Source organism: Aspergillus udagawae (genome assembly GCF_001078395.1).
Source record: "Aspergillus udagawae IFM 46973 DNA, scaffold_4, whole genome shotgun sequence".
Lineage (NCBI taxonomy): Eukaryota > Fungi > Ascomycota > Eurotiomycetes > Eurotiales > Aspergillaceae > Aspergillus > Aspergillus udagawae.
Window position 1 is genome coordinate 2,102,664 of NW_025091267.1, and position 26,321 is coordinate 2,128,984.

At 52.5% G+C, this 26,321-nt stretch overlaps 10 protein-coding genes across 10 annotated transcripts; 4 read left to right on the forward strand and 6 right to left on the reverse strand.

Moving 5' to 3' along the window:
* Window positions 1-161: 161 nt before the first annotated feature.
* On the reverse strand, window positions 162-1,575 carry Aud_006118 (ferrochelatase HEM15; the record flags this gene model as incomplete). The annotated part of the gene is made up of 3 exons (XM_043291025.1): window positions 162-619; window positions 671-1,253; window positions 1,330-1,575. 3 exons carry the CDS (start codon window positions 1,573-1,575, stop codon window positions 162-164), a joined length of 1,287 nt encoding a protein of 428 aa, XP_043146960.1.
* Window positions 1,576-2,051: 476 nt separating this feature from the next.
* akuA (putative DSB repair complex subunit Ku70) lies at window positions 2,052-4,311 on the forward strand (the record flags this gene model as incomplete). Its single annotated transcript, XM_043291026.1, has 6 exons — window positions 2,052-2,117; window positions 2,171-2,782; window positions 2,841-3,687; window positions 3,741-3,844; window positions 3,919-4,146; window positions 4,204-4,311. 6 exons carry the CDS (start codon window positions 2,052-2,054, stop codon window positions 4,309-4,311), a joined length of 1,965 nt encoding a protein of 654 aa, XP_043146961.1.
* Window positions 4,312-4,689: 378 nt separating this feature from the next.
* Aud_006120 (DUF3431 domain-containing protein) lies at window positions 4,690-5,635 on the reverse strand (the record flags this gene model as incomplete). Its single annotated transcript, XM_043291027.1, has 2 exons — window positions 4,690-5,329; window positions 5,385-5,635. The coding sequence occupies 2 exons, from the start codon at window positions 5,633-5,635 to the stop codon at window positions 4,690-4,692; spliced, it is 891 nt and encodes a 296-aa protein (XP_043146962.1).
* A 1,794-nt stretch (window positions 5,636-7,429) lies between these two features.
* Aud_006121 (U2-type spliceosomal complex subunit CWC24) lies at window positions 7,430-8,511 on the reverse strand (the record flags this gene model as incomplete). Its single annotated transcript, XM_043291028.1, has 2 exons — window positions 7,430-7,887; window positions 7,956-8,511. The coding sequence occupies 2 exons, from the start codon at window positions 8,509-8,511 to the stop codon at window positions 7,430-7,432; spliced, it is 1,014 nt and encodes a 337-aa protein (XP_043146963.1).
* Window positions 8,512-10,192: 1,681 nt separating this feature from the next.
* Window positions 10,193-15,147, forward strand: Aud_006122 (putative nuclear migration protein (ApsA); the record flags this gene model as incomplete). Its single annotated transcript, XM_043291029.1, has 2 exons — window positions 10,193-10,603; window positions 10,660-15,147. 2 exons carry the CDS (start codon window positions 10,193-10,195, stop codon window positions 15,145-15,147), a joined length of 4,899 nt encoding a protein of 1,632 aa, XP_043146964.1.
* An 892-nt stretch (window positions 15,148-16,039) lies between these two features.
* On the forward strand, window positions 16,040-17,237 carry Aud_006123 (class I SAM-dependent methyltransferase; the record flags this gene model as incomplete). Its single annotated transcript, XM_043291030.1, has 3 exons — window positions 16,040-16,121; window positions 16,297-16,413; window positions 16,489-17,237. 3 exons carry the CDS (start codon window positions 16,040-16,042, stop codon window positions 17,235-17,237), a joined length of 948 nt encoding a protein of 315 aa, XP_043146965.1.
* Window positions 17,238-17,364: 127 nt separating this feature from the next.
* Aud_006124 (uncharacterized protein) lies at window positions 17,365-18,952 on the reverse strand (the record flags this gene model as incomplete). Its single annotated transcript, XM_043291031.1, has 2 exons — window positions 17,365-17,869; window positions 17,919-18,952. The coding sequence occupies 2 exons, from the start codon at window positions 18,950-18,952 to the stop codon at window positions 17,365-17,367; spliced, it is 1,539 nt and encodes a 512-aa protein (XP_043146966.1).
* An 849-nt stretch (window positions 18,953-19,801) lies between these two features.
* Window positions 19,802-21,553, forward strand: Aud_006125 (BAR and SH3 domain-containing protein; the record flags this gene model as incomplete). Its single annotated transcript, XM_043291032.1, has 4 exons — window positions 19,802-19,912; window positions 19,989-20,303; window positions 20,355-20,471; window positions 20,519-21,553. The coding sequence occupies 4 exons, from the start codon at window positions 19,802-19,804 to the stop codon at window positions 21,551-21,553; spliced, it is 1,578 nt and encodes a 525-aa protein (XP_043146967.1).
* A 241-nt stretch (window positions 21,554-21,794) lies between these two features.
* Window positions 21,795-24,479, reverse strand: Aud_006126 (uncharacterized protein; the record flags this gene model as incomplete). Its single annotated transcript, XM_043291033.1, has 1 exon — window positions 21,795-24,479. The coding sequence occupies one exon, from the start codon at window positions 24,477-24,479 to the stop codon at window positions 21,795-21,797; it is 2,685 nt and encodes an 894-aa protein (XP_043146968.1).
* A 427-nt stretch (window positions 24,480-24,906) lies between these two features.
* Aud_006127 (F-box domain and ankyrin repeat protein) lies at window positions 24,907-26,028 on the reverse strand (the record flags this gene model as incomplete). The annotated part of the gene is made up of 1 exon (XM_043291034.1): window positions 24,907-26,028. The coding sequence occupies one exon, from the start codon at window positions 26,026-26,028 to the stop codon at window positions 24,907-24,909; it is 1,122 nt and encodes a 373-aa protein (XP_043146969.1).
* Window positions 26,029-26,321: the final 293 nt, after the last annotated feature.

Consider the following 26,321-nt stretch of genomic DNA (forward strand, 5'->3'; position numbering starts at 1 on the left):
CCAACGCAATGAGATTATATGCTCGGACTCTTCAACAATATACATTGCTTTGCTGCGCTCCGCGAATAAATCACCTCGTATGACAGCACAACCTAGCGCCCCGAGGAAAATGGCTCCTAACATTGTATACAATGGCTAAGAACAGCCATAATAGAAATAAACTAAACTACAAGAGAAGAAAATTGGTCACCAGCAAAGAATTTCTTCTGCTCCAGGCACCGGTCGCTCTTACAGCCTTGACAGCGCAGAGTCATCTGTAGTGAGCACTTCTCTCCCTTATGGAGGTGCTCTTGGGCAATATCTGCTAGTGCCTGGATGAAAATGGGGTTGCCGTTCAGACTCTCGGCTCTCTTGACTCCCGGGGAGTTTGCTTCCTTAATCACTTCCAAATCCAACTCGTACAGAGTCTCAATATGATCGCTGGTGAAGGCAATGGGAACTAGAATGATATCGGTCTGTCCACGTTTGACATAGTTTTCGACCGTATCGCTAGTCTGGGCTCCAAGCCAAGCTGACGGTCCCACCTGGGACTGCCAGCACAGTCGGTAAGGGTTGCTGAAATTCAATCTTTGCATGACAGCATGCACAGTTGCAGCGACTTCAGCAGGGTATGGGTCACCTAGGAGATGTGTTAGCGAGAAGATCTTGTTGATCGGTTAGGAAGCTTCACCTCTGTTGACAACACTCATAGGCAGACTGTGGGCTGAGAACAAGAGGACGACACCGTTCCGCTTCTCCTCCGGGTAGGTCTTCAGCTGCTCCTCAATGTTCCGGGCGAAAGCCTCCACGAGGCCGGGGTGCGTTGGCCATCGATCAATGACACTCCACTGGATGGCACCAGAGGGGTCCATGTCGTCATTTGCACGCTTGCCTTCCAGTCTGGTCCTCCATTTCCACAACTCGTTCAGCGAGCTACCCGTCGTGGAGCATGAGTACTGGGGGTACTGTGTGAATGCGACAGCGCGCCCTCCTCTCCCATTGCCGAATCCATCTTCCAATAACTTTGTGTACATTTCCTCCGTCAGAGGGTCGGCGTATCGGAATGCGACGTAAGGCTTGTGAGGGGCGGTTTCGGGATTGATTTTGTCCAGCAATTTGCACATTTCCTCGCACTGATATTCGGACCATTTCCTGATCGGCGAGCCTCCACCAATATCCGAGTATTGCCGTTGGATCTTTGGGGTTCTGCGCTTAGCGATGAGCGGGCCGAGGTAGGATTGAAGTCGTCCGAGAGGAATCAGATCACCATCGGCCTGGAATACGAAAACAAAAATTGTCAGTCGCGTCTCGGTCAGAGTGGTTGGGTTGGGTATATTGAGCGGTGCATACGAATAATCTGCTCAGAAAATCTTCTACTTCGTCAGTTTTTGATGGCCCACCCATGTTGAGGAAGACCATTGCCGTGGGGCCCTTGGACCCTGTTGCATCTTGAGTGACCGGGGGAACTGCTGTTGCAAGGCCCTTCCTCTGCTCCTGCACATAAGTCAGAGCGGTGCGAGACAGATTTGATCGCACACCTGAACAAGCTCCATTCAGTATGTGCCTCGGAAGCGTTAATGGCCGGCGGAGAGCCATGGAGAGGTGCGATGACAATGTATTCGAGAAGGTCGGCCGCTGTCTATCTGTCTATCATCAGCCACACTGGAGCCCACAGAATACACCGAATAGTATTTGACCACTCAATGAAAGAATTGTGGCAAGAAGGAATTGTAACTGGAGAACCAGGTAGGTACCTAGGCACTCAGGTGGTTGATGACGGAACAGCGGCAGCTAGAAGTTTCGGCCAATCAGCAATGATTTGGGGTCAGCAAGCCTTGGCACAATCACGTGATATTCGTGTTTCGCCGCGTTGCTCCTATTTGATGAGATCGCGTCACTCGTGAAGGCGGCGGGCATGCAGGCAGCAGAGCGGTAGGACTCAAGGCAGAGAAGGAGGTGGTGATGTAAATACCGACCATATCTTCTTGCTTTCAATGTACTTTTTGTTTTTTTTGCTCCTTCGTTCCTAGGCTTTAATTTTTTAAATCCCTTCATTACTACAGAGGCTCATCATGGCTGATGACAATCCATACCGGGATGATGAGGCAGGGGAAGAGGAGGAGGAAATCGATGAGACTGTATGCGAAATCCTGCCATTGTCAAGGCGTTATACACTAAATAGGGCTCTCAGGGCTACAAAGCAGTAAAGGACGCCGTTCTGTTCGCCATCGAAGTCAGCGATTCAATGTTGACTTCGCGTCCATCATCTGACACCAAGAAGAGAGTGGAAGAATCACCAACCACCGCGGCTTTGAAATGCGCATACCACCTCATGCAACAGCGCATTATATCCAATCCTCATGACATGATCGGCGTATTACTGTACGGGACGCAGGCGTCCAAATTCTACGACGAGGATGAGAACAGCCGTGGGGATCTATCGTATCCTCACTGCTACCTTTTTACGGATCTAGATGTCCCTTCAGCACGGGAGGTGAAAGAACTCCGTGCTCTGGCAGAGGACGAAGGGAAAGCAAGAAATGTGCTCGTGCCATCGAAAGAGCGGGTCTCCATGGCCAATGTACTTTTCTGTGCGAATCAGATATTCACATCCAAAGCTCCCAACTTTCTATCCCGGCGATTGTTCATCGTCACAGACAATGATAACCCTCACGGGGATAGTAAGAGTCAGCGATCGGCTGCCACCGTCCGCGCGAAAGATCTCTACGATCTGGGGGTGACCATTGAGCTGTTTCCGATCTCTCAGCCCGAGCATGAGTTCGACAGCTCCAAGTTTTACGACGTAAGACGAGCCGGCGTTGACTGTCACTGTAGGCGAATTTGTGGCTCACATTGTACAGGATATCATCTACAGAACTTCACCAACTGATGCAGAGGCTCCTTTGTACTTGAAAGACGATTCAAAGGCGTCGACTGCCTCCGGAGATGGGATTTCGCTGCTGAACGGCCTTCTGTCCAGCATAAATTCCCGGTCGGTCCCGCGACGAGCGCATTTTTCGAACATGCCCCTGGAGGTTGGGCCGAATTTCAAGATCTCAGTGACAGGATATCTCTTGTTCAAACGCCAGGCACCTGCACGCAGCTGTTATGTCTGGCTTGGCGGGGAGAAGCCTCAGATCGTCAAAGGAGTAACTACCCAGATCGCAGATGATACTGCTCGCACCGTTGAAAAGTCAGAGATACGGAAAGCATATAAATTCGGTAACGATCAGGTGTCCTTCACTCCCGATGAGCAAAAGGCCCTGAGACACTTCGGCGACCCAGTGATCCGTATCATTGGGTTCAAGCCACTCTCCGCTCTCCCTTTCTGGGCCAACGTCAAGCACCCATTCTTCATCTACCCTTCTGAGGAGGACTACGTGGGCTCAACGCGTGTCTTCTCTGCTTTGCACCAGAAGCTCTTGAAGGATCACAAAATGGCTCTTGTCTGGTTCATTCCGCGCAAAAACGCGGCCCCAGTGCTGGGCGCAATGATAGCGGGTGAAGAGAAGGTCGACGAAAATGGCGTCCAGAAATTTCCTCCTGGAATGTGGATTATACCCCTACCATACGCAGACGATGTTCGACAAAATCCCGAAACAACATTGAATGTAGCGCCAGAGCCCTTGATCGACCAAATGCGGACAATCGTGCAACAGCTGCAGCTTCCCAAGGCATCATACGAACCGCAGAAATATCCAAATCCATGTAAGCTGGGAGGTTCTAATTCATTGACGAGTAATGCTGATTGTACCCTGCAGCGCTCCAATGGCATTATCGCATTCTGCAGGCCCTTGCACTAGATGAAGACCTTCCTGAAAAGCCCGAAGACAAAACAATACCGAAATACCGCCAGATTGACAAGGTGGGTTACTTTCCGTTTAGTTGTTCTCTTTGTCTCTGCGCTTTTCGCGACGAAGCTTGACTAACCTGTCCCAGCGTGCTGGGGAGTACGTCCTGTCGTGGGCCGACGAATTAGAGAAACAGTACGCGGCACCGGCAGCGCATGGCCCAAAGAGCACCTTGGCGAAACGGAGCGCCAAAGATCGAGGCGCCGATGGCGACGAAGGTTCCGGTCATCCGTCAAAACGGATCAAGTCAGAAAGCGGGCCTGAAGGAGTGGAGGTCGAGGTCCGGCTTCACTATGAGAAAGGAAGCCTTTCGAAGGTGAGTTGCTTGCATGCCGACTGTCTGAAGGTTGCTAACGGGTGATATGTGACACAGCTTACTGTAGCGGTTCTCAAGGACTTCCTGACCGCTCATGGGCGCTCGACAGCGGGAAAGAAAGCGGATCTCATTGAGCGAGTCGAGGAGTACATGGAGTCTAAATGAGAGCTTCGTGTCCGTGTGACTTGAGACAGTTAGTGGGTAACGATGTGCCTGTATGACCAGAAAAAGACTTTAACACTTCAACACGTTCATCACAATAATGATGTCCTGGTAAGACACATGTCAGGTTTCTGATAAATATACCAAATTTGTCTATATGTACAGGGTAATAAGCGACCAGGTATCTCAGATGACAATCGTCTATATATAAACGCCATCGCAAAAGGACAACAGCAAAAGGACATCGCAGGCTAAGGCTGCGAATTCAGCATTTCCCATAGACCTGACAATAGCAAACTTCCTCGTCTGGACAACTACAAAAAAAAGTTAGCCCCGCCCTCACCCACATTCGTCGGGGGAAAATATAGTCAGCCAAACTTACTATACAGCCTCCTGGCCGAAAATAACATGCCACAGGAACTCCATCACCCGCCCACTCGACGCATCGTCCTTGTCGGTATCGATAACCCACTGCCGGAATCTGATATAATCGTCGCGCGGCCGCTGGAGGACCTGCTCCCGCGACACGGCGAACTGCGCACAGCACGCGGCGCCGACTTCTTTCGGTTTCGCCAGGAACTTCTGCTGGGGCGCTGCATCCGCGGCCATTTCTGCACTTGCAGGGGACGTCGTCGCATTCAGCGGTGGGGTACTCGTTCCATCGAAAATCTCCGCCCAGACCTGGTCTGTGATGTGGCGGTTGATACGGTGGGCGGCCTTGCAGCCGGGGTTCCAGTTGCAGCGGAGGTTGACGTAGCCGTTGCGCTGGACGAAGTCGAGCTGGAGAGCGCGCATGGCTGCTACGTTATCGTGGAGCGGAGCGTCGACGTGCCAGGCCAAGAAGAAGCCGGCGCGGTGGGAGTGAAGGAAGGCGATGGTGGAGGGGAGGGCGTCGTAGTGGTCGATTAGGTAAGTGAGGTAGGCCATGGACTCGTGGCCTTTGTTCAGCGGGGTGGTAAGCTTCTTGTTGTCTGCGGTGGTTGCTTTGGAGGGGTTGACGGTGTAGATTGCGCGCTGCCAGCTGTCGATGTTTGTTAGTAATGTAGATGATTTGGGGCAAGGATTGCTCGACGTACTCTGGCAGTTCTTCCTCAACCCACTCCGTGTGTTCTTCTTCCAGCTTAGCCATGACGATAACTTTGTCGCCTGTTCGTCCATGAGGGATGGTTGGAACGGTCTGCGGGGAATATCGCGATTTGGCCCAGTCGACCAGGTATGTGCCTGCACGGTACGTGTCGCAGAAATCTTCCAGGTGCACCTTTACAAGATAGAGCGGTATTAGGAGCAGCAGAGTCGCGCAGCATATGATTCGAGAACTGCTTTTCATTGTGATTGTTGCTCCAATATGAATGACTCGCTATACCAACCACGATCGCACATATGGTGTATCCAAACAATAACACCCTGAGATCAACATCAAAGTTTAGCCATTGAGTTAGGGACCAGCCTGATATATTAAAAGTAGTATGGGGACAAGCAAAGAAGCCGGGTGAGAGCAGGCCGCCAGGGAAAGATATCAACCGCAAACCAAAGGCAACAGAAACTGAAGAGAAAAGAAGACCTCAGGAGCGGAAAGGGTGAACTTTGTATTAGCTTCAGAGGCCAGAGCAGGCAACCCAGGAAAAAGGGACCTGTCCATATTGGACTCGGGGGCGATTAGTGTTAGGTAGATTCGTCTCTCAACCACGGGTCCCGAGTTGGGGCCTTTGGGGGCGGGTTCATTTTGGCCCTGGATTTTGCTTGACGTTGAGGGGCATCTTCTTATTCTCCACTGGCCGAGCCACGCTACTTACTACAACGTACTAGGTATCTGTTATCCACTTAGTAAAGTCTGTGTTTGACTGCTAGCAACTGGAAGCGTTAGGCAGTCACCTAACCAGTAACTCGTCCAAACCTAAACACAAGAGACCCTCCAGGACCCAGGGGCCAGGGGTCAACCAGTCGCGTCTGTCTTTCACCCATTCTGGACCTCTCCCGTGGTTTAGCGTCTTTAGCGGGGAAGCTTGGCGCTCTCGACAGCTCAAAGTGGATATTAGGACTGAACTCGCTCAGACGGCTCAGAACGCTATTGTCGCGAAGGGCGTTTGCTGGCCCCTGACAGTCTGTTCGTCCATCGAAGCTCATCATGGTCGCATTGAGGGATGAAATGTGATCATAGTCTGACAGCGTGAGGATGTCTGCCGGTTCGCCGAGAGGAGCAGGCAGTTGGTTCTGAGGCCCTCAAAGGCAGTTTGAAATCTGGGGAACGTACCAAGGTTCGCACGTGGCGTTGTCCCAGACAAGATTTCTGTCCACCTCGGTGTGTACGTAAGTGGCCTGGCACCGCAACCGTGGCTCTTCCTGCGATGTTTCTCTTGTCCTTTCTTTGTGGCGATGATGCCATGAGTTTGCGTTTGCGAAGTTGTGGAGGCTGATATCCCGCTGATCAGCAGGGTCAATTTCTTCAACCAATGTTATGGACGAGCCAAGTAACTGATTCTCCAGATCATCAGGACGATCAAGTGAGTTAAGAAGACAGAGTAGTTTGACGTAGGTATTGAACAAGGGCGAAAGGTCATGGGCTCAAGACTGCTCACTCTTCTTCATTAGGCCTTGCTTACCCCCTGTATTTGTTAAATCTAAATATAGGGGCTGATAGTCACTGTGGCATCTCACAATGATGCTGGCCCTTGTCCATCGACTATCTATTTGGTAGGACGTTGCTGCATGTGAGGCTTTTTGACCCAGGTAGAATACAACGTCAGTGGAGCATGGTCACTTGCATTATGCACCACTGTCTCAGATTGCGGATTAGATCACGGAGTATTATTATCAAATTGAAGTACGTAGTTATACTCATTCCTTGCAGGACTACCTGGTAGTTTGTTCGTGGTATTTGTTGCTGCCTAGAAAGATAACCATATGTGGACAAGCTTAAGAAATCGGAAAAGCGCGCAAGCTTAAAACAGCAGTCAAAACTTGCAGTGGCTGTTCTGTCCGAGATCAAAGAGACATAAGAAAATATATAACCGAAGCATGATTCGCTTTGTTTTTATACATTGTATACTCCGTACCTTGCGGCCAGCGCAACTAGATACAGTGCCATGCCATTCATGAATGGTCATCGCAGAGCAGGAAAAAACTAAGTCTCCTGGTCACCCTCCTCCTCATCGCTGCTGACCTCCTCACCCTCTGCGATCGCTTGCTCTCGTAGTTTTCTCGCACGCTCTCTCTTCTTGTCCAGCAAGTGACTCAGCTTTTTGGCGACGTTGAAGACGCCACCAGTGCCGGCCCCGCATGCAGCACACGAGGGATTCTTCCGATACCGCTGCAGGGCGCATGACTCGCAAAAGTAATGGCCACATTTCGTAATGATAGGATTTTTATAGGAGCTCTTGCAGATGATGCATGCAAACGGAATGCTCTCGAGAAGTTCTTCGTCCTCATCGTCCTCATCATCTTCCACACTCTTCGAGTCGCCGCTTCGCTTCGAGACGACCCGACCACTCAATTGCTTGCCTTTTGTACCAATCTCCCATTCTCTGTCCAGCTCCCAGCCTTGTTTATAGTCCTCTCGAGCGTGAAGGAATTTGCAGGAATCTGCGGGACGGTTAGTAAGAGTTGTACCAGTCAGCAAAGGAAGAAAAAGAAATACATGCCTCCAAAACCGCAAAACCCAGTCTGCTTCCAGTCCTTACATACATCAGGCGCAAAGTCCATGACTGTCACCGTACGGACGTTGGTAGGCGCTTTGATAGGACCAAACTGCTTGGTAGGCGCATTGGGATTCTTCTGGATGAATGACGAATAGTTCGCGGAGCCCTTATAGGTGCCATCGGGCGCAGATGGAGCTCCTGATGTCGGTCGAGCTCTTGTCGTCCCTAAGAGGTTCTTCTCACTCAACTCCTCGTCATACCAGTTGGAGTGCTTCGTCGCATCGTTACTCGAGGTCAAGGGAATAGCGGCTGCTTCGGTGGCGGGTTGGTCTTCGACTGTATTTCTGCGCGCGCCAGCTGTAGCCGAAGAGGCAGTCACTGCGGCGTTCTTGCGCCGTCGTTTGATCCGGCGACCTTCTTCGTCGTCGGACGATGTGAAATCCGAGTCGGAATCTGAAGCGGGTGGCGGCGTATCGGGCTTCTTGCGGAAGTTGGCTTTGGCCTTGTTGGTGCGTTTTTTGAAGGAGATTTGAGGAACAGCGTCTGTAGCTTGAGTTTCTTCCGCCATCTTTCTTGGGACTAATGTCTCCTTGGACAGAACTATCGTGCTGTGGCGCGGAGAATAGCTGCCGTTTATAGACCAAGAGAGCACACCATTATCATAGACCACGTGATTATTACTAATTACAAGTGTCACATGACTGTTAGAGCGCCTTGAGGCCTTGGGCATCCATCCATGTTCCTGGGACGCGATCCATGGATAACGGACCATGGGAAGGTGGTGGTACCTTAGCCTTAGTAGTACTTTGGGCAGAACCGTAAATAAACATGGACAATTGACCACGTTTATTTCCATACGGCAACCAGTAAACGGCGCACTATTCATGAGATCTACCATTATGAAAGAGTTAAAGTATGGTCTTTGTCATAGCCTTGCTTAGTTGCGTGGATTATTGGACATTGGCAACAATAACAATGGATTATGGATCAAGCCTGTCAAATAGTTAGTGATCCTCCCTCGTCATCATGTACCATTTGAGCGCTCAAACGGTAAGCTAGATCTCTGATCTCTGACATATCAGATCATTATTGTTCTCTCCAGCACTGTCATATCCTGGGATTTGATCTCAATTAAGATGTTCGCAAGTAGATAGAAACAAAACGAAATAACTATCGCCCGCACGGCCCATACTATTATCCTAGATTGAAGCAACAAACAGATGTGCCTCACTCCACTTCTACTCCAGTCCTCGCTCTCCTCCCACTCTCTGTCCTCTCTCTTTCTCTCCCTCTCTTCTCTTCTTCCTTCCTTTGTCTCCCCACCCAACGAGTCGCTCTCGTCTCGTTGTTGTCCATCTAGACAGCCATTATCATCTTTTTATTATCTATCTCTCTAGACTTCTTTTTTCATTTCTTTTTTTTTTTTTTTTCTTTTTTTCATACACTCTCTTCCCCTCTTTTCGCTTTCCTTGAATCTTTTCCGTCTTCTTTCCCCTTCGTCCACCATTCCCAATTTATCTATTGTCTTTCTTTACTTCCCTTTCTTTCATTCTCTTTTCTATCCGATTTAATGCCCAATTGTACGACGTAGTCGATTCTAAGTCCTTCATCCAACCTTGTAATCCACTATCTGAGTCATATTCCCTGTTTTGCCAGTTCACCACTGCTGCTCGTTCCCGAGTGTTGAACTTGCATTAGTCTGTTGTGGTTGGTCCAACACCTTGGCTACATCCACGCACACTCCCCATTACGTCCACAACGCGTTTGTTGTCATCAGCGTCGCCAGTGCAGGTTTTACGGCCCTCTTACCGGACAAACATCGCTCGATTTGAAGGGTCGCATTCGCTTGCGATCGTTCTCTCTCGATATTTCACGATATTTGGTGCGCTATCTTCCTCTGCCAACTCAATTCTCGGACACTGCCACCTTGCCCACCGACCGGTGCGCTTATCGTTTCCACTGTCGCATCCAACTTCGATATTCAGGCACCGGATATCTCGTCGTCGCCGGTTCTTGTAGGTCGCACGACCAGAAAATCGAGAATACCGAACCGTGAAAGCTCGAAGGACGGATCAGATGATGCTTTGAAATCGAGACCGGGATAACGAGGAACGAGGCAACGAGTTTCCGGCATTCAAGGGCGGCTGTTTCCTTATTTTGGTCAGCTTGATAGGAACCACCACGTGGTGCGCACGACCTAAACAGGCAACAACATCACATACACGGAAGGCCAAGGCCTTACTTCCAGAATGACTTCGATGGATGACCCGTTCGTCTCAAAAACGGAGGAGCGCATTTCCCGCGATGCGCATAGGTACTCATCTTTTGACACGCAGCTGTTCAGTCTTAATGCACCTTCTCCGGCACAGGCCAAACGAGCTCTTGAAGCTCATCTTGCGGAGACAGAGCGCAGACTTGAGGAGGCTTCGAAGCTCGGCACAGCGCTCATAGAACAGCAGAGAGAGCTCGAGGAAAAGTTGAAAGAGGTAGAGCAGCAGCAGGATGAGAACCAGATCGGACCGGATCTGCGCCAGAAGCTCGTGGAACTGGAAAGGGAGTACAATGAAATTGGTCGTGAGACTGCAAGAGCCTTCCTAGCTCCGAAACGTCTGGCGGGTGGTGATGAAGGCCACCTGGGCACGCCCTCGCTTGATCAAAAGGTAAGGCCAGAACACTTTCTGTACCGTTGTCAAGATACTGATCTTCTGAGCAACAGTCGCCACTCAGTCCCGTCCTATTCGCCAGCCAAGCGACCAACTCTCCCAGCAAGGTGAGCGTTCCGTCACGGAAACAACGAAACCAACCCTCCAGCCGGGTCCATGACATTGAATTCGCGACCGAGATTTCTACTTCCCTCCTGGCCCAGGTTCGTCAATTGCAGGCCATGCTCGCTGAGCGCGAGGAGGCGTTGAAGAATGCCAATCTTGAGAAATCACGGCTCGAGCTGGAGGCAGAAGGGTACGCGCAGCGAATCCGGGCGCTGGATGAGAGCGAGGAGCGCTACAAGGACGAGAATTGGAATCTCGAAACTCGAACTCACGAGCTGACGACCGCGATGAAGGAGGCCGCCGATCGCGAAAACAGACTAAACAGCGCCCTCGGTACCGTCACGTCAGAGAAGAACGCTATTGAACGGGAGCTGGAGGAGTTGAAACAGGCCAATGCTCGGTTGATCGAGGAACAGGCCGCTGCTCAGAAAGCCAACGATGCTGAGATTCACCTCCTGCGCAGGAACCTCAATGCAGGAGATGCCGAGAAGCTTGCCCTTCACAAGAAGCTTGAGGAGTTAAACTCCCAGAACGAAGAGCTTGCCAAAGTGGTTGCGATGCGCCTTCGTCAGCAGGAAGCGCATGCGACGCTCGAAGTGCCACGAGACCGTCATTCTTCGGACGACGACCAAGCGACTCCAGAGAACTCACCACCACCGTCTCCGAACAAGTTCACACCGCGTCACAATCACCTAGAGACCGAAACATTGCGCAGTTCCCTCGGCCATGCTCATCGTATGATCCAAAATCTCAAGAGTACAATTCATCGCGAGAAGACCGAAAAGATTGAATTGAAGCGTATGCTACAAGAGGCGCGGGATGAGATCGAACAACGTCGCCGCGAAGCTGTGGCCCCGGCAGGTCTGTCCAACAAACGTCAAAAGACCAAGCCAGATGCCTTCAGAAAACCTGCGAGACCAGATCTGCTCGGAGCTGGCCGCAAGGGGACGACTGAGATCGAGATCCAAGACGCAGAGTGGGAGGACAACGCCGTCGATGCAACCCCGACACGCCTCGCTTCGACCTCGCTGACTCGCGACCGTTCCGGTGAACAATCCTCTGGCTACCCCAGCGACGCTTACCACACTGCTACCGAGGCCGACGATGCATTTGAGACTGCCAACGAGCGGGAAACTGCAACTGAAAGCGAAGCCTTCCAGACTGGCATAGAGAGCATGGCTGATGGCAGTTCTGACACTGATGAGCTGACTGAGACTGAGGATACTGTACAGAGGACCCCTCGCCTACGTGTTTCTTCGTCCTTGATCATGGCCAAGGCTCGTGACCGTTCTTCATATCACAGCACGGCATCCACTTCCGCAGATGAAGATGAAGACGTCGATGAAGTTCTTGCGTCCCCCAGTCAAGCACACGCTCCCAGGTACAGGCTTAGGAAGAAGAGGAGTGTCCTCAGAAAAATCCGTCCGTCTGGAGAGGCCCCTATGGCTTACAGTAGCCGGCCTTCCAGTGCACGAGAGTCGCCTGCGACTAGCTTCACCCAAAATTCGGCTCCCCCAGAAGGACACAGTCTTTTCGAGGAACTTGCAGAACTTGAAGGCGGCGAGGATGAGGATGGAACTTTTGGCGCTAACTCCCAGGCGTCCACTCCCCGTATGCTTCCTACGGCTGATTCGCGACGACCCTCGGAGGCCATTCTGGACGTACCGGCCAAGCCCACGATGGTCGATTCAGGCATGATGACTGATCCCTGGCAACCTACGGAGTCTGCTACTCCTGTAATTGCCGGGGTTGAAGAGGCTGCGCCTGTTGCACCAGCCACGCCAACGAGGGCAACTGCATCCAGTGCTGGAGCCGGCATGACCACCGAGGAGCCACCCAAACTGGTCAATTCTGCGACCCAATGGACACCTCTCAAGTCAGGCGCCGAGTCAAATGGTGATCAAGTACCCAGCGTGCCGACCCCACCGAAGATGGTTTGGGACGATGCATCAGGCGCGGAACGAGAGATGACCAGTGTTCCTGCACCTCCAGTCGCTGAGCTAGACTTCTCGTCGATTTCATCCCAGGAGACTCCCCCAGTGGCCCCGGTATTACCGCAATTGACTACATCGTACTTCATCGGCGGAGTAACTGAACCGGTTGCACTTCCTTCGCTGCCGAGGGAGCTGTCATTGTCCTCCATATCCTCTCAGTCTACAGAGCCTCTCATGGCACGACTTCCAGAAACTGAGCAGCTATCCGCTCCCCAGATGGTCGTCTCAACTGTCTTCTCGGAACATACAGTCCCCGTTGCCGTTACTCTTCCCGAGCCAGAACCGGTGCCTGTTCTGTCTTTTGCAGACCACGCTACGAACACGGAGACTCCACAACTAGATGTCTCGACTATCTTTTCGGAACAAACCCTACCCGTTGCTGCAGCACTCCCTGAGCTCGAACCTGTACCTATTATCTCTGTTGCAGACCGCTCTACAAGCATGGAGTCTCCGGAGCTAGAGATTTCTTCGATACTTGCTGAGCAGACCGAACCTATCGCAGCTCTCCAATCCAAATTGCATTCCGAACCAGAGCCTGTTGTGATTGTTGAAGATAAGGTGGTGCAGTCTGAAAGCGCCAAACTGGATATCTCCCATATCAGCTCAGCGTCTACTGAGCCTGTTGCACCACAAATCCGCGAACGGCCAGTTTCTCTACTACCTGAGCTCTCATATTCGTTAATCCGGTCGGTAGAGACGCTTCCTGTGGGAGCCACTTCGCCTGTTGCAATCATTCCCGGTCTGCAGCTGGCCGATGAGAATATACCCCCAGCGCACTTGAGGGATGCCGTGCAAGAAAAGCGACCTGCAGACTCCATGTCGATCGCTAGAGATATCCCAAGCGAAGATGCAGTTGCTGACACAGAAGACCGAAAGTCTGGCGCCTTACCGTTGGGCACTATCTCTGGCAACACCGTGTCACGCGACAAGAGACGCCAATCCAACCAGGCTGATTCTGGTGCCCAGACAATATTGTCATCGAAACAAATTGATCAGATTCTGATGGAACGTGTCTCGTCGCGCCCATTGTCTCCTCCTGATAGTGACAAAGCCAAGGAAGCTGGACCGTCGCCCTTTGCAACGCCAAAGGCGCGTCCTCGTCCCACTCAACATGCTTCGACGACATCTCTCCAATCTGCTCAACGTCGCCCAGGGAGCTCTACGAGCTTGTCCTCTAGTGTGCACAGCCTCAGTCATCCACCATTACCCGTGGACCACCGGGAAGCTATCATGGCAGCCGAAAAGAAGTCCTTGGAACAACGGTCCCCGTCTCCTGGTTTGATGGGTCCTCCGCTGGCGCCGGCTTCCGCATACCGATCAAACTCCACCCAGCGCCCATGGACTCCAAGCGAATCTGGCACTCAGGCTCATTCCTCCAAGACAAACACTTCGCGAGCCCAGTTCAGACGGGAAAGTCAAGTGTCCCGCAGATCATCCGTTTCTTCATTTGCATCAGAGCTTGAAGAACGTTTCAACACCCAAGCCTATCCCAATCACGTGCCCAACGGTTACGCAGCGGGAACAGATCCTCGCATGATACAGGCCATCACTCAGACTATGATCGGCGAGTTCCTCTGGAAGTATACCAGAAGGACTGTGACTGGGGAGGTCTCCAATACAAGGCACCGTCGTTACTTCTGGGTTCATCCGTACACCCGGACGTTGTACTGGAGTGAACAGGACCCACAAACTGCTGGGAAGAATCAATTGCGGACGAAGAGTGTGCCGATTGAGGCTGTTAGAGTCGTGGCTGACGACAACCCTTATCCGCCAGGTCTTCATTGCCGAAGCTTAGAAGTCGTCAGTCCAGGCCGCCGGGTCCGATTCACGGCCACAACTAGCCAGAGACACGAGACTTGGTTCAATGCGCTCTCGTATCTTCTGCTTCGAAACTCGGATGAATCTGGGGAAGGCCAGGATAATAATGTCACGCTGGAAGATATCGATGAGTTCAATCCCGGATTCCGTTCCCAGTCCCAGCAGACCACGCGCATGTCCTTTTCCTCGTCGCGGAGCCGTACTGTCCGCAATGTGCCCAAGCAGCGTGCTGCATCCGCCATGTCTGTACGGCAGGCCGCAACCCCGGGCCGTGTATCACCCGCGCTGAGTGCACCGTCACAGGGATCGAGCCTCCAGGTTCCTGATGACGGCCGACAGGGGTCGACATCCCGTCTCAGCACGATCCTCAATACGACGATTAAGGGATCTTTTGGTCGTAAAAGCCGGGCGGGCTATGCCACCTCCAGTATCCACGAGGGGAGTCTTCCTGCGGACAGCCTGCACGAGCGTGATAGCGAAGAAGACTTTCGGCGTATGATGGAACAAGACTCCGATCGGCTGGAGAACGTCCGCGCTTGCTGCGATGGCAAGCACGATGTCAGTTCACTTTCAAGGACGAGTCGTTATAGCCCACGCGTCAATCGAATCCACTCGCATCACTGAACCAGCAGCTGTGCTGTTGTTGACGTCCACGAGTCTCTTCTGTGCAGAACCTCGCACTATTATTTGGCCCCTTGTTGATATACTGCAAATCTGATAAGCGTGCAAATCAGCATCTGAGTCTTTTGACCAGCTTCGTCTTCATTCTTCTCTATGTTCGAGTATCTGCATTCAGCTATCGCAACTCGTCATACGCACTCGCATACTCATGCCGTCGACTTTTGGAACTTATCCTTGTGAACATTCTCCCTACTCTTCGGTGCCTGTTCTTTCTCTGCCATTCTTCTGCACACATTGCATCATGAAATTTTTGGCCTCTTTTTCCTTATGTTCGTATCATCAGCCTCACATCCACCTCGGTCGATCCTTCGTTTTGGCTTGACTCTTCCCATTATACAAATTCTGTGCCAGTAATGCACAAGTCTACCGCTCTGTATCCTTTTCATTTCCATTTTCTGTGATCTTGGCTCATTTCGGAGGCTGTAATGACGGTGAGAATGACTGGTCATAATAGGGTTGTAACACCACGTTGCTGTTGGCCGTCAGTGTTCTTGATTATTGTGATTCTAGCTCTGCTTGCCATAGAGGCAAGGCGCAGGAAGTGTTCTAGGCACCAACATGAATTGAACATCAAGGGTTCCAAACAGTGTCTCACCCTGTAGTTTATATCATCCTATCTGCTATGTGGCCCTATCGGCCATGGCTATTTTCAAACACCGAGTTGGTTTCCTGAACGGGGTGTGCGTCGGCGAGTCGGCGAGTCGGGGATTGTCCGTAGCATTTATCCGGTGTTTCTCTCCACAATCTATCCATCATCTTCATTTACTCTACAGACGTCCATATTCTCTTCCGAGCGACAAATAAGTAGACGCATATACACCAACATAAGATCAACATGACGGCTCATGAACCCACCACGAGAGAATGGATCCGGATGCTGATTGAACCTGGTCAGCTGCTGGCTATGGCCATGACCTGTAAGTCTTTACCTCGGCGGCTGCGACACTCCATACACAATTACGAAACAGCACTTCTCAATTCCTGGGTAGATGCGCGCAACTGTTGTAGTGCTTTGAACTAGGCTTGCTATACTTGCATTTCTACTCTATAAACCCATTATACATGCATTCACAAAAATACTAACACCCACAGATTACACCAAAGTCTGCTTCGAAGCAGTCTTCCATCGGGGCGAAGTACTCGCTCCCCTCCTGCAAACAAGCAAGCTCCGCGACGAAGCCTTTGGCCGCTTCTGGGTTGATTTCAGCTGTACGCTCGCTCTTCACGTCCTCAATCTAATACCAATAGTGATAGCCACGAAGTACTGATACTTTACGTGCCCAGCCGCGCGCCCAAGCGCCCAACAACAAAACCAAGATCAAGATCAATCACCACTCCAGCCACCTCAGATCCAAAACTCAACGGACCTCATCCCTCCCATTCTAGCCAGAGCCTCGGGTGTCGTGCTAGACGTCGGCCCCGGGACAGGGACGCAGATGCCGCTCCTCCGCTTGCGCGCACCCGCCATCAAGGCGATTTACGGCGCGGAGCCGTGCCGCGGTCTGCATGCGGAGCTGTGCGCGCGCGCGGAAGAGGAGGGGCTGGGACAGAAGTACCATATTCTGCCCTGTGGTGCTGCGGCGGGGGAGCTTGTGCCGGAGTTGCAGAGGGAGGGATTGCTTCCCGCCGGGGACGGGGATGTGGATGTGGAGCAGGTTCTGGCGAGCGCGGGCGGAGTCTTTGATACGATTGTGTGTGTGCGGGTTTTGTGCTCTGTGCCGGAGTTGGAGCGGACGGCGCGGGAGTTGTATGCGCTGCTGCGGCCTGGGGGGAAGTTGCTTGTTGTGGAACATGTGGTTAATCCCTGGCGGACGGCGAAGGGGTCGATTGTGGCGAGGGCGATGCAGGCCGTGTATGGGTTCTTTGGCTGGAGTTGGTTTATTGGGAATTGCTGCTTGGATCGGAATACGGAGACGGCGTTGCGAGCGGCGGCGGACAGGGATGGGGGGTGGGAGCTTGTGGAGTTGGAGAGGTGGTTTGGACGGTCCCCGATACCGTATATTTCCGGTGTGTTGGTGAAGAAGAGTACGTAGATGAGTGGACGCCTGTAAGAAAATAGTCGCGATTTATTCATGTAAGTACATGCATCTAGGGTATCATAGTCATAACATCTTGAATAGACAGGCTGCAATGATGGTTCAGAAGGCAAACGAGGTACAGTCAGCTGGGTTTCGGCCGTCCTGGCGGCCAAAAGTCGAAGAGATCGAGAGCCTCGGACGTCCAAGGCCCCTGTTCCGGCGGATTTTCCTCGATTGGGTATATGTCGACCGATCCCCTGGATAGCAGGGACCGTGATTGCACGCTGGTGCTCGTTGTCAACGCTGTCGGATCAGACAGGGCTTTGCGGAGTCCTTTGGACGCGGATTTCGGTGGATGCATGCTTTGCGTCCTGGCACTTTGGTTGATTGAGGATGATCCAGGCACGCTCAGTTGGCCAGGGCTATTGCTTGTTGTGGGTTGTAAGGGTTGCGCCTTCGCTGCAGACGTCGTAGCTTCCACTGGACTTCGTGCTGCAGGGCAGCCCAGCCGCTCTCTATGGAGAAGTTGAGGTGGATCGGGCACTGGCTTGTCAGCCACCTCTTCAAGAACGAACATGGTAGACTCAGTCGGTATGAAGTCCATATTAGTCGAGGTAGGATCCGCAGTCGGAAAAAGTTCAATCTCGCTAGACAAGTTAGCCAGGGCCCTGGTGATGTCTCAGAGCACATACTAACTGCGATCTCGACTGTGGTGGCACGATTTTCCTGTCTTGAGCGCCCGAGGGCACCGTACGTGCTGTGTTTCCAGGTGTCTGATTAGGGAGCAATGCCTGATACATGAGCTTCTTACGAGGCTGGCTTGTGGCTAAGCGGAGTGTTCTCGTTGGCGCCTCCGAATATGAGTGCGCTGAATATGATCTTGACGCTGAAGACGGGGCATTGTTTGATGAGTTTTGATGCTTCCCAACGTCGCGCTGAACATCAACGACTGGATCCTTCAGTACCGGTAAAGCAGGCCCTTTTGAAATAGGGTTCTTCTTCGGCAGAGCGACAGTTCCAGGAACACTTTTTGGTTTCTGTGGTCTCTCTGCTGCATTCTCGGTGGGTGAATCGGACAAATCTACGAGAACCGGTGGATTGGCGACCAAGCGCCTTGGTTGACGCTCAGTCGGTACTTCAGCCGGGGCGGTCTTTTGACGTTTTGCCGCTCTTTCAGACGCTAGCCGACTGTCTTCCTTCTGTTTCTGACGTTGGCGTTCCTCGTAGGGTGAAACAGACAAGCCAGCATGTGTTTTCCGAATGCCTAGGACATCATTGAGGGACCGCGGCTGTTGAGAGGACATCGAGGACCGGTGGGGAGCAGAGGCACGAAATGAGGGAGCTGACGGTTCCGCTGCTTGTGTCGGTGACTCCTGCGTCTTCTTCTTATTGTTGTGCAGCGTTGACAGGTCTGTCTGTGTCTGCTCCACCGGCTCACAAACTTGGATCAGCACGCCTTTGTCCAGCTCCAGCTCGTCTCCGTCCTGAATTCCCTCGTCCTGTCGCCAATGCAAATCTCCAATGAAATAGCCGGTGGTATCGTAGACCATAACCCGCTTGTTAAATGTATGGTACCGGAGGAAGCCATCGTGCCAGCGCTTCGCTTTGCGTCGGACATCATGGGTGAAGAGACATCGAAACTTGATAACGGGCGCGGTATTCTGCGTTGCGGGAACGTTCAGACTCCCGGTGCCACGCGGGGTTGCTGCTGATGATAATGGGATCGACATGGCCAGAGGTTGGCGTCCCTCTGATGGTGCACCATCGGATCCAGAGAAGGAGATAACCGTGTTGACGGGTCTTGATTGTTGAACCAAGCGAAGGACGCGATGACAACGCGGAACCAAAAAAAGAGAAAGTAGGCGCTGCAGCCTGAGGCCGAACTGTGGGGTTGGCCAGTTGGCGGTCTCGATTTTTTGGTGGTTCGCGTATTGAACGTGATAAGTGCAACGTCCCCTGTTCCCAATCATCACAATATAATTGTTAAATTATTTATACCTCATTGTTTCACTTGCTCCTCTATCTACAAAGTGCAGTCAAATTCTCTGGTACGCATGGTCATAATGACCAACGGTCGAAATGTGACAATCCATGCCAGCCTTGATTGCCAATCATGGCTGTAGAAATAGCCTTGATCTACACACCTCCTGCCAATTTCCATGGATGCCGCGCCATAACATAGATCGCAGCTACAAAAATAGTGGAACTGGGAAGGGTTCTGTGGCGGGGTCTAGACATCGATATTATTTGATGACAGGACAGGCTGAAACACAGTCATATTACTATTAGGTATCATTGTGATCTGAGGCAGGACGCGAATTGGCTGCGTCATCTAGGCTGCTTCCATCTTTTCCTTCTTCCGCTTCTCCCTTCGTTAATGTTATGCTTCTTTCTGCCGACTATTTCGCTTCAGCTCCCTTCCCCGCGATTGTTGACTCCGTTGGAACCTGAAGATCGTCTCTTTATCCATGGCAATCTAATCTAACCTCGCTCTTTACTTTACATCTTTAGCTTCCTTCCCCGCTGTCGCCAGAACCCCTATCACCACATAGCATCAAGAAGCTCAACCAACCTACAAGATGCAGAGTGTACAAAGGCAGTTTGGCAGGTTCATGAAACGATCCGCAGATGAAAGCCAGGTAGCCATTCTTCTCAAGGACTTTGATGAGACCGACAAGTTATTGGGCAGGGTATGTCTTCCTCTTATTTTTAGACGGCTATCCTATCCCCCCACGCGCGAGTCATTCGCGAACTCACCATCAATAGATCGTCGAGTCGACAGGTGCCTGGCGCGATGCGTGGTCATCCATCCTACTACATCAAGAACGAATGCTCGTGGAGTTCGACGGTATCTATGCTCCCATCATTGGGTCCTCCGATCCGACCACCGCGAAAGCTTCCCCAACGCCAGAAGCAACACTAGCTAGGACGCGCCGACTGCGAGAGGAATATGAAGAGTTGCGCAAGGAGCTGGCAGAGGAGCTGAATGCCGTGGATCAGCGGATGATCAGGCCCGCCTCTCAGGCGAAAGAGTACCTGGCTCCGTTGAAGAAGACCATCAAGAAGCGGGATGATCGCAAGGTCGCTTAGCCCCTTCTCGGCACTTAAGGCTTCGAGGTTAACGTTGCTTAGCTCGACTACGAACGCTATCAAAGTCGCGTGGACAGCTACACCAAGAAGACGAAGCGCTCAGACCGGGATAACGCCGCGCTCGCCAAAGCAGAAACCGATCTCGCAAAAGCCAGAGAGGTAAGGCCCTAGCCATTGCGCCGTCAATCCCCATCTAATCCCAGCAGGAATACCACGCCGCAGACGAGCACCTCCGAAATTGCCTCCCCCCCTTAATCAATGCCGCATTCTCCCTGCTCCCCCAGCTGCTCGCCACCCAGATCGAGATCCAAAACACCATGCTAGCAAACTACTACACCGTTGTGCACAACTACTGCGAGGGGGAGCACTTCCCCTCCCCCGCTCCACCCATGGAAGACATCATCGCTCAATGGGAACGGGACTTGCACCCAATTCAGCAGGAAATCGAGGCATTGGGCTGCCTCGCCAACGGCAAAGTCGTCCGCATGTCCCAGGCCCCAGACGACCACGGCAACGCCAACGCCCTTTCCAGCCGCCTCACAAACGGCCTCAATTTCCGCCGTCGCTCAAGCGGACAGGGTGCAGGTGCAGGTACCTCACATCCAGTGCCACCACTGCCGCCATCTGCGCCCTCGCCATGCCGCGATCACGATCGTGAGCGTGAGCGTGAGCATGAGCGTGAACGTGAACGTGAACGCACCAGTAACAGCAGAGTCCCTCCCGCCCCAACGCCAAACTACGAAACCAAGCCCCTTCCCGTCTACGAGACAAAACCCCGTCTGAATGATCTGAGCCCTTCCTCCCTCTCGTCTAATTTTGCCGTGCCTAGCGCGCATCTCTCCCCCTCAGCGACCCCGCACAGCGATTCCCACCTCCCCGTCCCGGGCTCAGAATACGCCCAAACGCCGCTGACCGGGCTCTCCCCCTCCTCGCGATCAGACTACTTCAGTCTCAACCCGCGAAAAGCATCTAGTGGTTCGACGGTATCATCTCCGGGTTTTGCTGCCGCTGCAGCCGCGAAGAAGAAGCCGCCGCCGCCTCCGCCCCCTCGCGCCGGCTCCTCGAACGGAGCGCTGTACGTCACTGCCCTCTATGACTTTGCGGGTCAGAGTGCCGGTGACCTGACCTTCCGTGCGGGTGATCGAATTCGAGTCCTGCAGAAGACGGAGAGCAACGATGACTGGTGGGAGGGGGAGCTGCGAGGAGTCAAGGGGAGCTTTCCAGCTAACTATGTTCAATAAGCAATACCCTGTGTGTCTATGTCGATAGCTTTTAAAAAGCTCAAGTGAATTTGGAGTACTCGAGAATTATTGGCTGTCATAACTCAATTTGACTCCTATTTGTAAATACAGGAAGTATACTGGATAAAGCGCCAAAGACGCAGATGATCTGATCACAGCGCCACTATCAAACCTCGAATGTCGAAAGTGACGAAATGTTTCGGACCCGGCATGCAATCCTCTGGCTGCAGATTGAATAAAATCACACAAAGGCTTCCTCTTGCGCGCCGTCTTCCGAAATCTTACTTTCAATTTGCCTCCGTCGACTGCTCAGAAACATTTCCACCATGTGCTTGCTTGACATCGGCGAAGGCATGTCGTGTGGATCTCCAAACTGACCCAAATTATCCGGCCGCTCGCCAGCCCGCGCATTCTCGTTGGTCGTTCTTCTAATTGAGCGGCACTGCTGAGTTCTCGAATCCGAAGAAACTGTCAGACGCCGTGCCGCGTACCTGCGATACCGCTCACCTGCCAATTCCGTCTGCTGAGAGTCCACTCCACGCCTCTTAGGGGTGGGAGAATCTAGTATCTGAAGTCGATTGCTTGATCTCGCTTGCATTGGCGACAAGGCAGGCTCGTTCTCGCGCGTGCGTACTCCCGTGGTAGGCAAAGTGTACCCCCGAGAGTAATCCTTCACACTGGGAGAAGAGAAGACCGAATCCGCGGATGGAGAAGACTGCTCTTTTGCGTGCTCTTTTTTAGAAGGTACAATCGTGCGGACGCTCGACGACCGACTGAATGGCCGGGAGAAATTATTGCTTGGTACAACTTTGCCGCCGGTTTCCATTTCACCCTCGAAAATACTCTGAGACAGAGAGCTTGTCTGAGTGTACGAGGATTCGCTGTTTCCGGAGACTTGGTGAGGAGCAGATGATAGAAAGTCCCCTGCCTCCTCGTGAATCTGTGCATCCTCTCTATAGTGGTCTCTAGGGGGAACGATTGTCTCGAATCTTGCCACCTGTGAAGACATCCATTGTTTCCATTCAGCACTGGGCCGCACTCGGGTTCCACTAGACGAAGAGCGAGCAATACGCTTGGGGGAGCCGTAAGCGGTCCTCTGGCTTTTATAGATAGTCACTATCCCTGGCTCATCCTCCGTTTCCGACGAATACAAATCGATAACCTGATCTTTCCTTTCAGGAGAATTCCCACTGGTGGTCCGAGAATAGATGCTAGGAGAGTTGGAGAGAGTTTCTGGATCGGCATGACTGGCGACGATCACGCTTCGGGAATCGTCCTCCGTGTCTTCAGCACTTGCAGCGGCAGGTTCCTCTGCATTGCCGACTGGACTGAACTTCAGGTTTGCGCTCGCTTTCTTCGGCGCACTTGATATCCTTCGGGAAGGCATGGACGACCGGGGATGGCGCTGCGTCTGTTTCTGAGGAGTTGACGTACCTGCGTTGGCCGTGGCAAATGTCCTGGAGCTCGCAATCGATGCATCACTTGGTATCTGGCGGATGGTCTGCTTGCTGCGCCTGGGGTGAAGGGAAGACGTGCGCGCTGGTATGAGTCGATGCTCTTTGACTTGGTCGACTACAAGCTCCTCACTGGGAGTGGGCGTATCTTCTCTGCCGATCCGCCTTAACAACGCGTCGTACAAGTGCTTGCTGTCGATGGACCCGTCTGGTCGTATTGGACCTGGCCTTGGCGGAAGTTCGGAACTGGCACGCCCGTTAAAGTCTCCTTGCTCGTTAATGATGGACAGATAGTCACGCTCGGGTGCTCTGCGGGTTGTGATCGTATTTGCGACGGTTGAGTCAGCCCAACTTGTTACACGAGAGCGGGAAGTCGCAAGACTTTCATTGCTTCGAACACTCCGCACCGTGGGTGGTCTGCTGTGGCCGATGGCCTCATGGGAATGGTCAAACTCCTCGCTGTGGCTAAAATCTCCGTCAGATATGGTCGATGATGGGCCACAATCGTGTTGCTGAAGTGAGGAGGGTGAAGCTTCCGCTTGCCCTGGAGCCGTTGCTGTCTTTGACAGCCCCAAAACTCGCTTCAACCCTCTCTTGATAGACGAAGAAAGAGCCCGCGCTTTTCCGCGAGAAGAAACTCTTTTGGACTGCCCCGCCGAGGGTGAGGCGTCTGTGTCCATACCCGAGCCGCTGGTAGTGCGAAATGTCTTTCTGAAGGGTTTATGCTCACGTCGCGGCTTGAGCGTGGTGATGGACGATTGTCTTTGGCTACTGAGCTGACCGACCATGTTCTCCTGGAACTGACTGCGTGCGAGTTGGACAGCTGCCTCTTGACTCTGCGTGTGGCGGATGGCTCGAGGAGATTGACCACTTCTCAGAAAAGACATGGAGCGCCTCAACGTCCTGTACGAGCGGGGCATGTCAAATTGCTCTGCGTCATTGATCCTCCGAGCATATGCATCAGATGAGAATTCGTGAGAGATATACGAAGAACGCTGTCTGGTTGAGAACATCGAACGTGCTTTCCGAAGCCGGCGATAGGAGGAGGGCAACGAGGAGTCACGACCATCCAGGCCTCGAAACTCACTTATGGGCGGCAAGGCCGCCGAGAAAGTGAGGTCATCGTCGCGGCTCTCTATATAGCTCGCAACGGATCGGCAAGAAGGTGAAGCGTCTTCGACTGATGGATTCTTGGCCGAAGCTTGCGTGTGACGGGGCGGCCGGGGTGGTCCTCTCGATGGGACTGCCATGCTTTCCAGGCCACCTAGCCGGTCATACGAGTGCTTAGAGTCTGCAGACGATCTGTCCGAGGAGCGCAGCATGGCGCGAGAGGCAGCTGCAGCGGCATGCTGTCTGGCAATAGACGGGTCGAAGGGCTCTGAGGGTAGGGAAGACTTACGCGACCTGCGGATGGACCGAGCGGACTGACTTCGACGCAGGCGATCGTTTGCGGTTAGGGATATAGAGGGCATCCTTGGCATGATCTTTTCGAAGGAGATATAGTTGAGTACTGATGTGAGCTAAGGGATGAGTATGGGTGAGGGAGGTTCTACAACATGGAGATACATTATCGTTGGGGCATGGTGTTGACAATGGCAACCGCGCCGAAATAGAAGGTGCTTGGGGATACCATAGACGCAACATGACGGCAACAGATCCCAGGCGCAGCTTCCTTGTTGCTTCAATATCTATGAACATTGGCAGTTGTGGCAACAGCCAAGTTCCCTGCAAACCTCTGCCTCTACCCATGACCATGAAAGAGAGACTAGACCCGGAAGAATGTCGGTTGGTCGATTTCAAACCAGCGAACTACTGATCGTCCCCAGGTGATATTCCCCTGTGTATGGAAACACCGAGAATCTGTCTTCCGATATGAGTCCCTTGTGATCACTCGTTGAGTCACCCATGACGATAGGACTTCTTCTGCGGTACATCTTCATAAGAAAATCGAGAAAGCAAACTGACAGCCTCTTGATTCCCCTTCTTCTGCGCCAGTTGAATGTCGTCCGTCTCAGGATGTACCCCATACTCGAGTAGAAACCTCAGTATCTCCATCTGGTCATAATAAATCGCAACGTAGGTGGTACTACAGTACATCGGCTCCTCCTCAACGCATAGGCCGTTGCACCAACTCAGAAAGTTATCCTCCATGTCGCCAGGCTCCAGAAGGGAGCGACTATCGATCTTCTGAAGAAGCTGGACGTGATTTTTCTCCCACCTGCTGTCGTAGCAATCGCCCAGCCGGTTGGGATCCGCGCCGTGGGCGATGAATAGTCTAACCATTTCTAGGCTCCCCTTGGAGATTGCAGCAAACAGGGCATCACCCGCATAATACGTTCCGTGGAGTCCGTTCACCAGCAGGAAGTGCAACAAGTCCGTATCTCTGCGATTCATTGCCATCGGCAGAACATACCAACAATGACCGCACGATCCGTGGCGCAGTAGGGTGCGAATGATCCGGCGCTGATTATGCTCGATTGCCCAAAGAAGCGGACACGTATTCAACCCGTAGCAGGAATCTCCCCTCCCACATAAAAGGTCCACAAGGTCCTCGTGGCCGTTCTGTACGGCGAGATAGAGCGGTGGGATGTTGTTAGTGTAGCCCGCCGGACACCGGAAGATGGTCTGCGCGCCGTGATCCAAAAGAAGATTGACTACGCGCTTTGAACCAGCTTGCACGGCTACCAGCAGCGCACGCTGAATGAGGACCGTATCCTCGACCCTCCAGTTGGTGGTGCATAGAGGGTGTTTGTACGGGTTGCTTACACGGGGGCCCGGAAATGACTCGGCAGCGAGTGCCATCCTCTTTAGACGTTCCATAGCGAGTCCTTCATCACCATGGGCGGCGGCGCAGCATAGAGCGTCTCCATGACAAGCTTGGTAGCTGTGTTTCCTGAGATATCCTTTCACTAGATGGAACAATCCACGAGAGGACAGGACAAGGGCCCTGAGGTCCCTGTAGCAGGCCAGATGAGTGGCGATCAGAAAGATGACTTCGTTTGGGAGTTTGGAGAGGGACATGGCGAAATTCAGTCCGGTTGAATGCAGCTATAGGGATGTTGTGGGTTTAGGAATAGAAACGAGGCTGACGAGGCTCTGCGGGGTTTTGATGACTCCGAGGCTGAGCCTAGGGCTTACGAGGCGATGATGCTTACTGTCATTGTAATATTATGAGCAGGAGATCCATCCGAGGTCAGAAATACTTCTCAATCCTGTAATGAACAACTCTCCCAACCAGTGGTCAAACCATGACTATTGCCCTGTTCCTGGTTTGTTATGGATATATAGTAGTCCAGTTGCCGCAGCAGTACCTT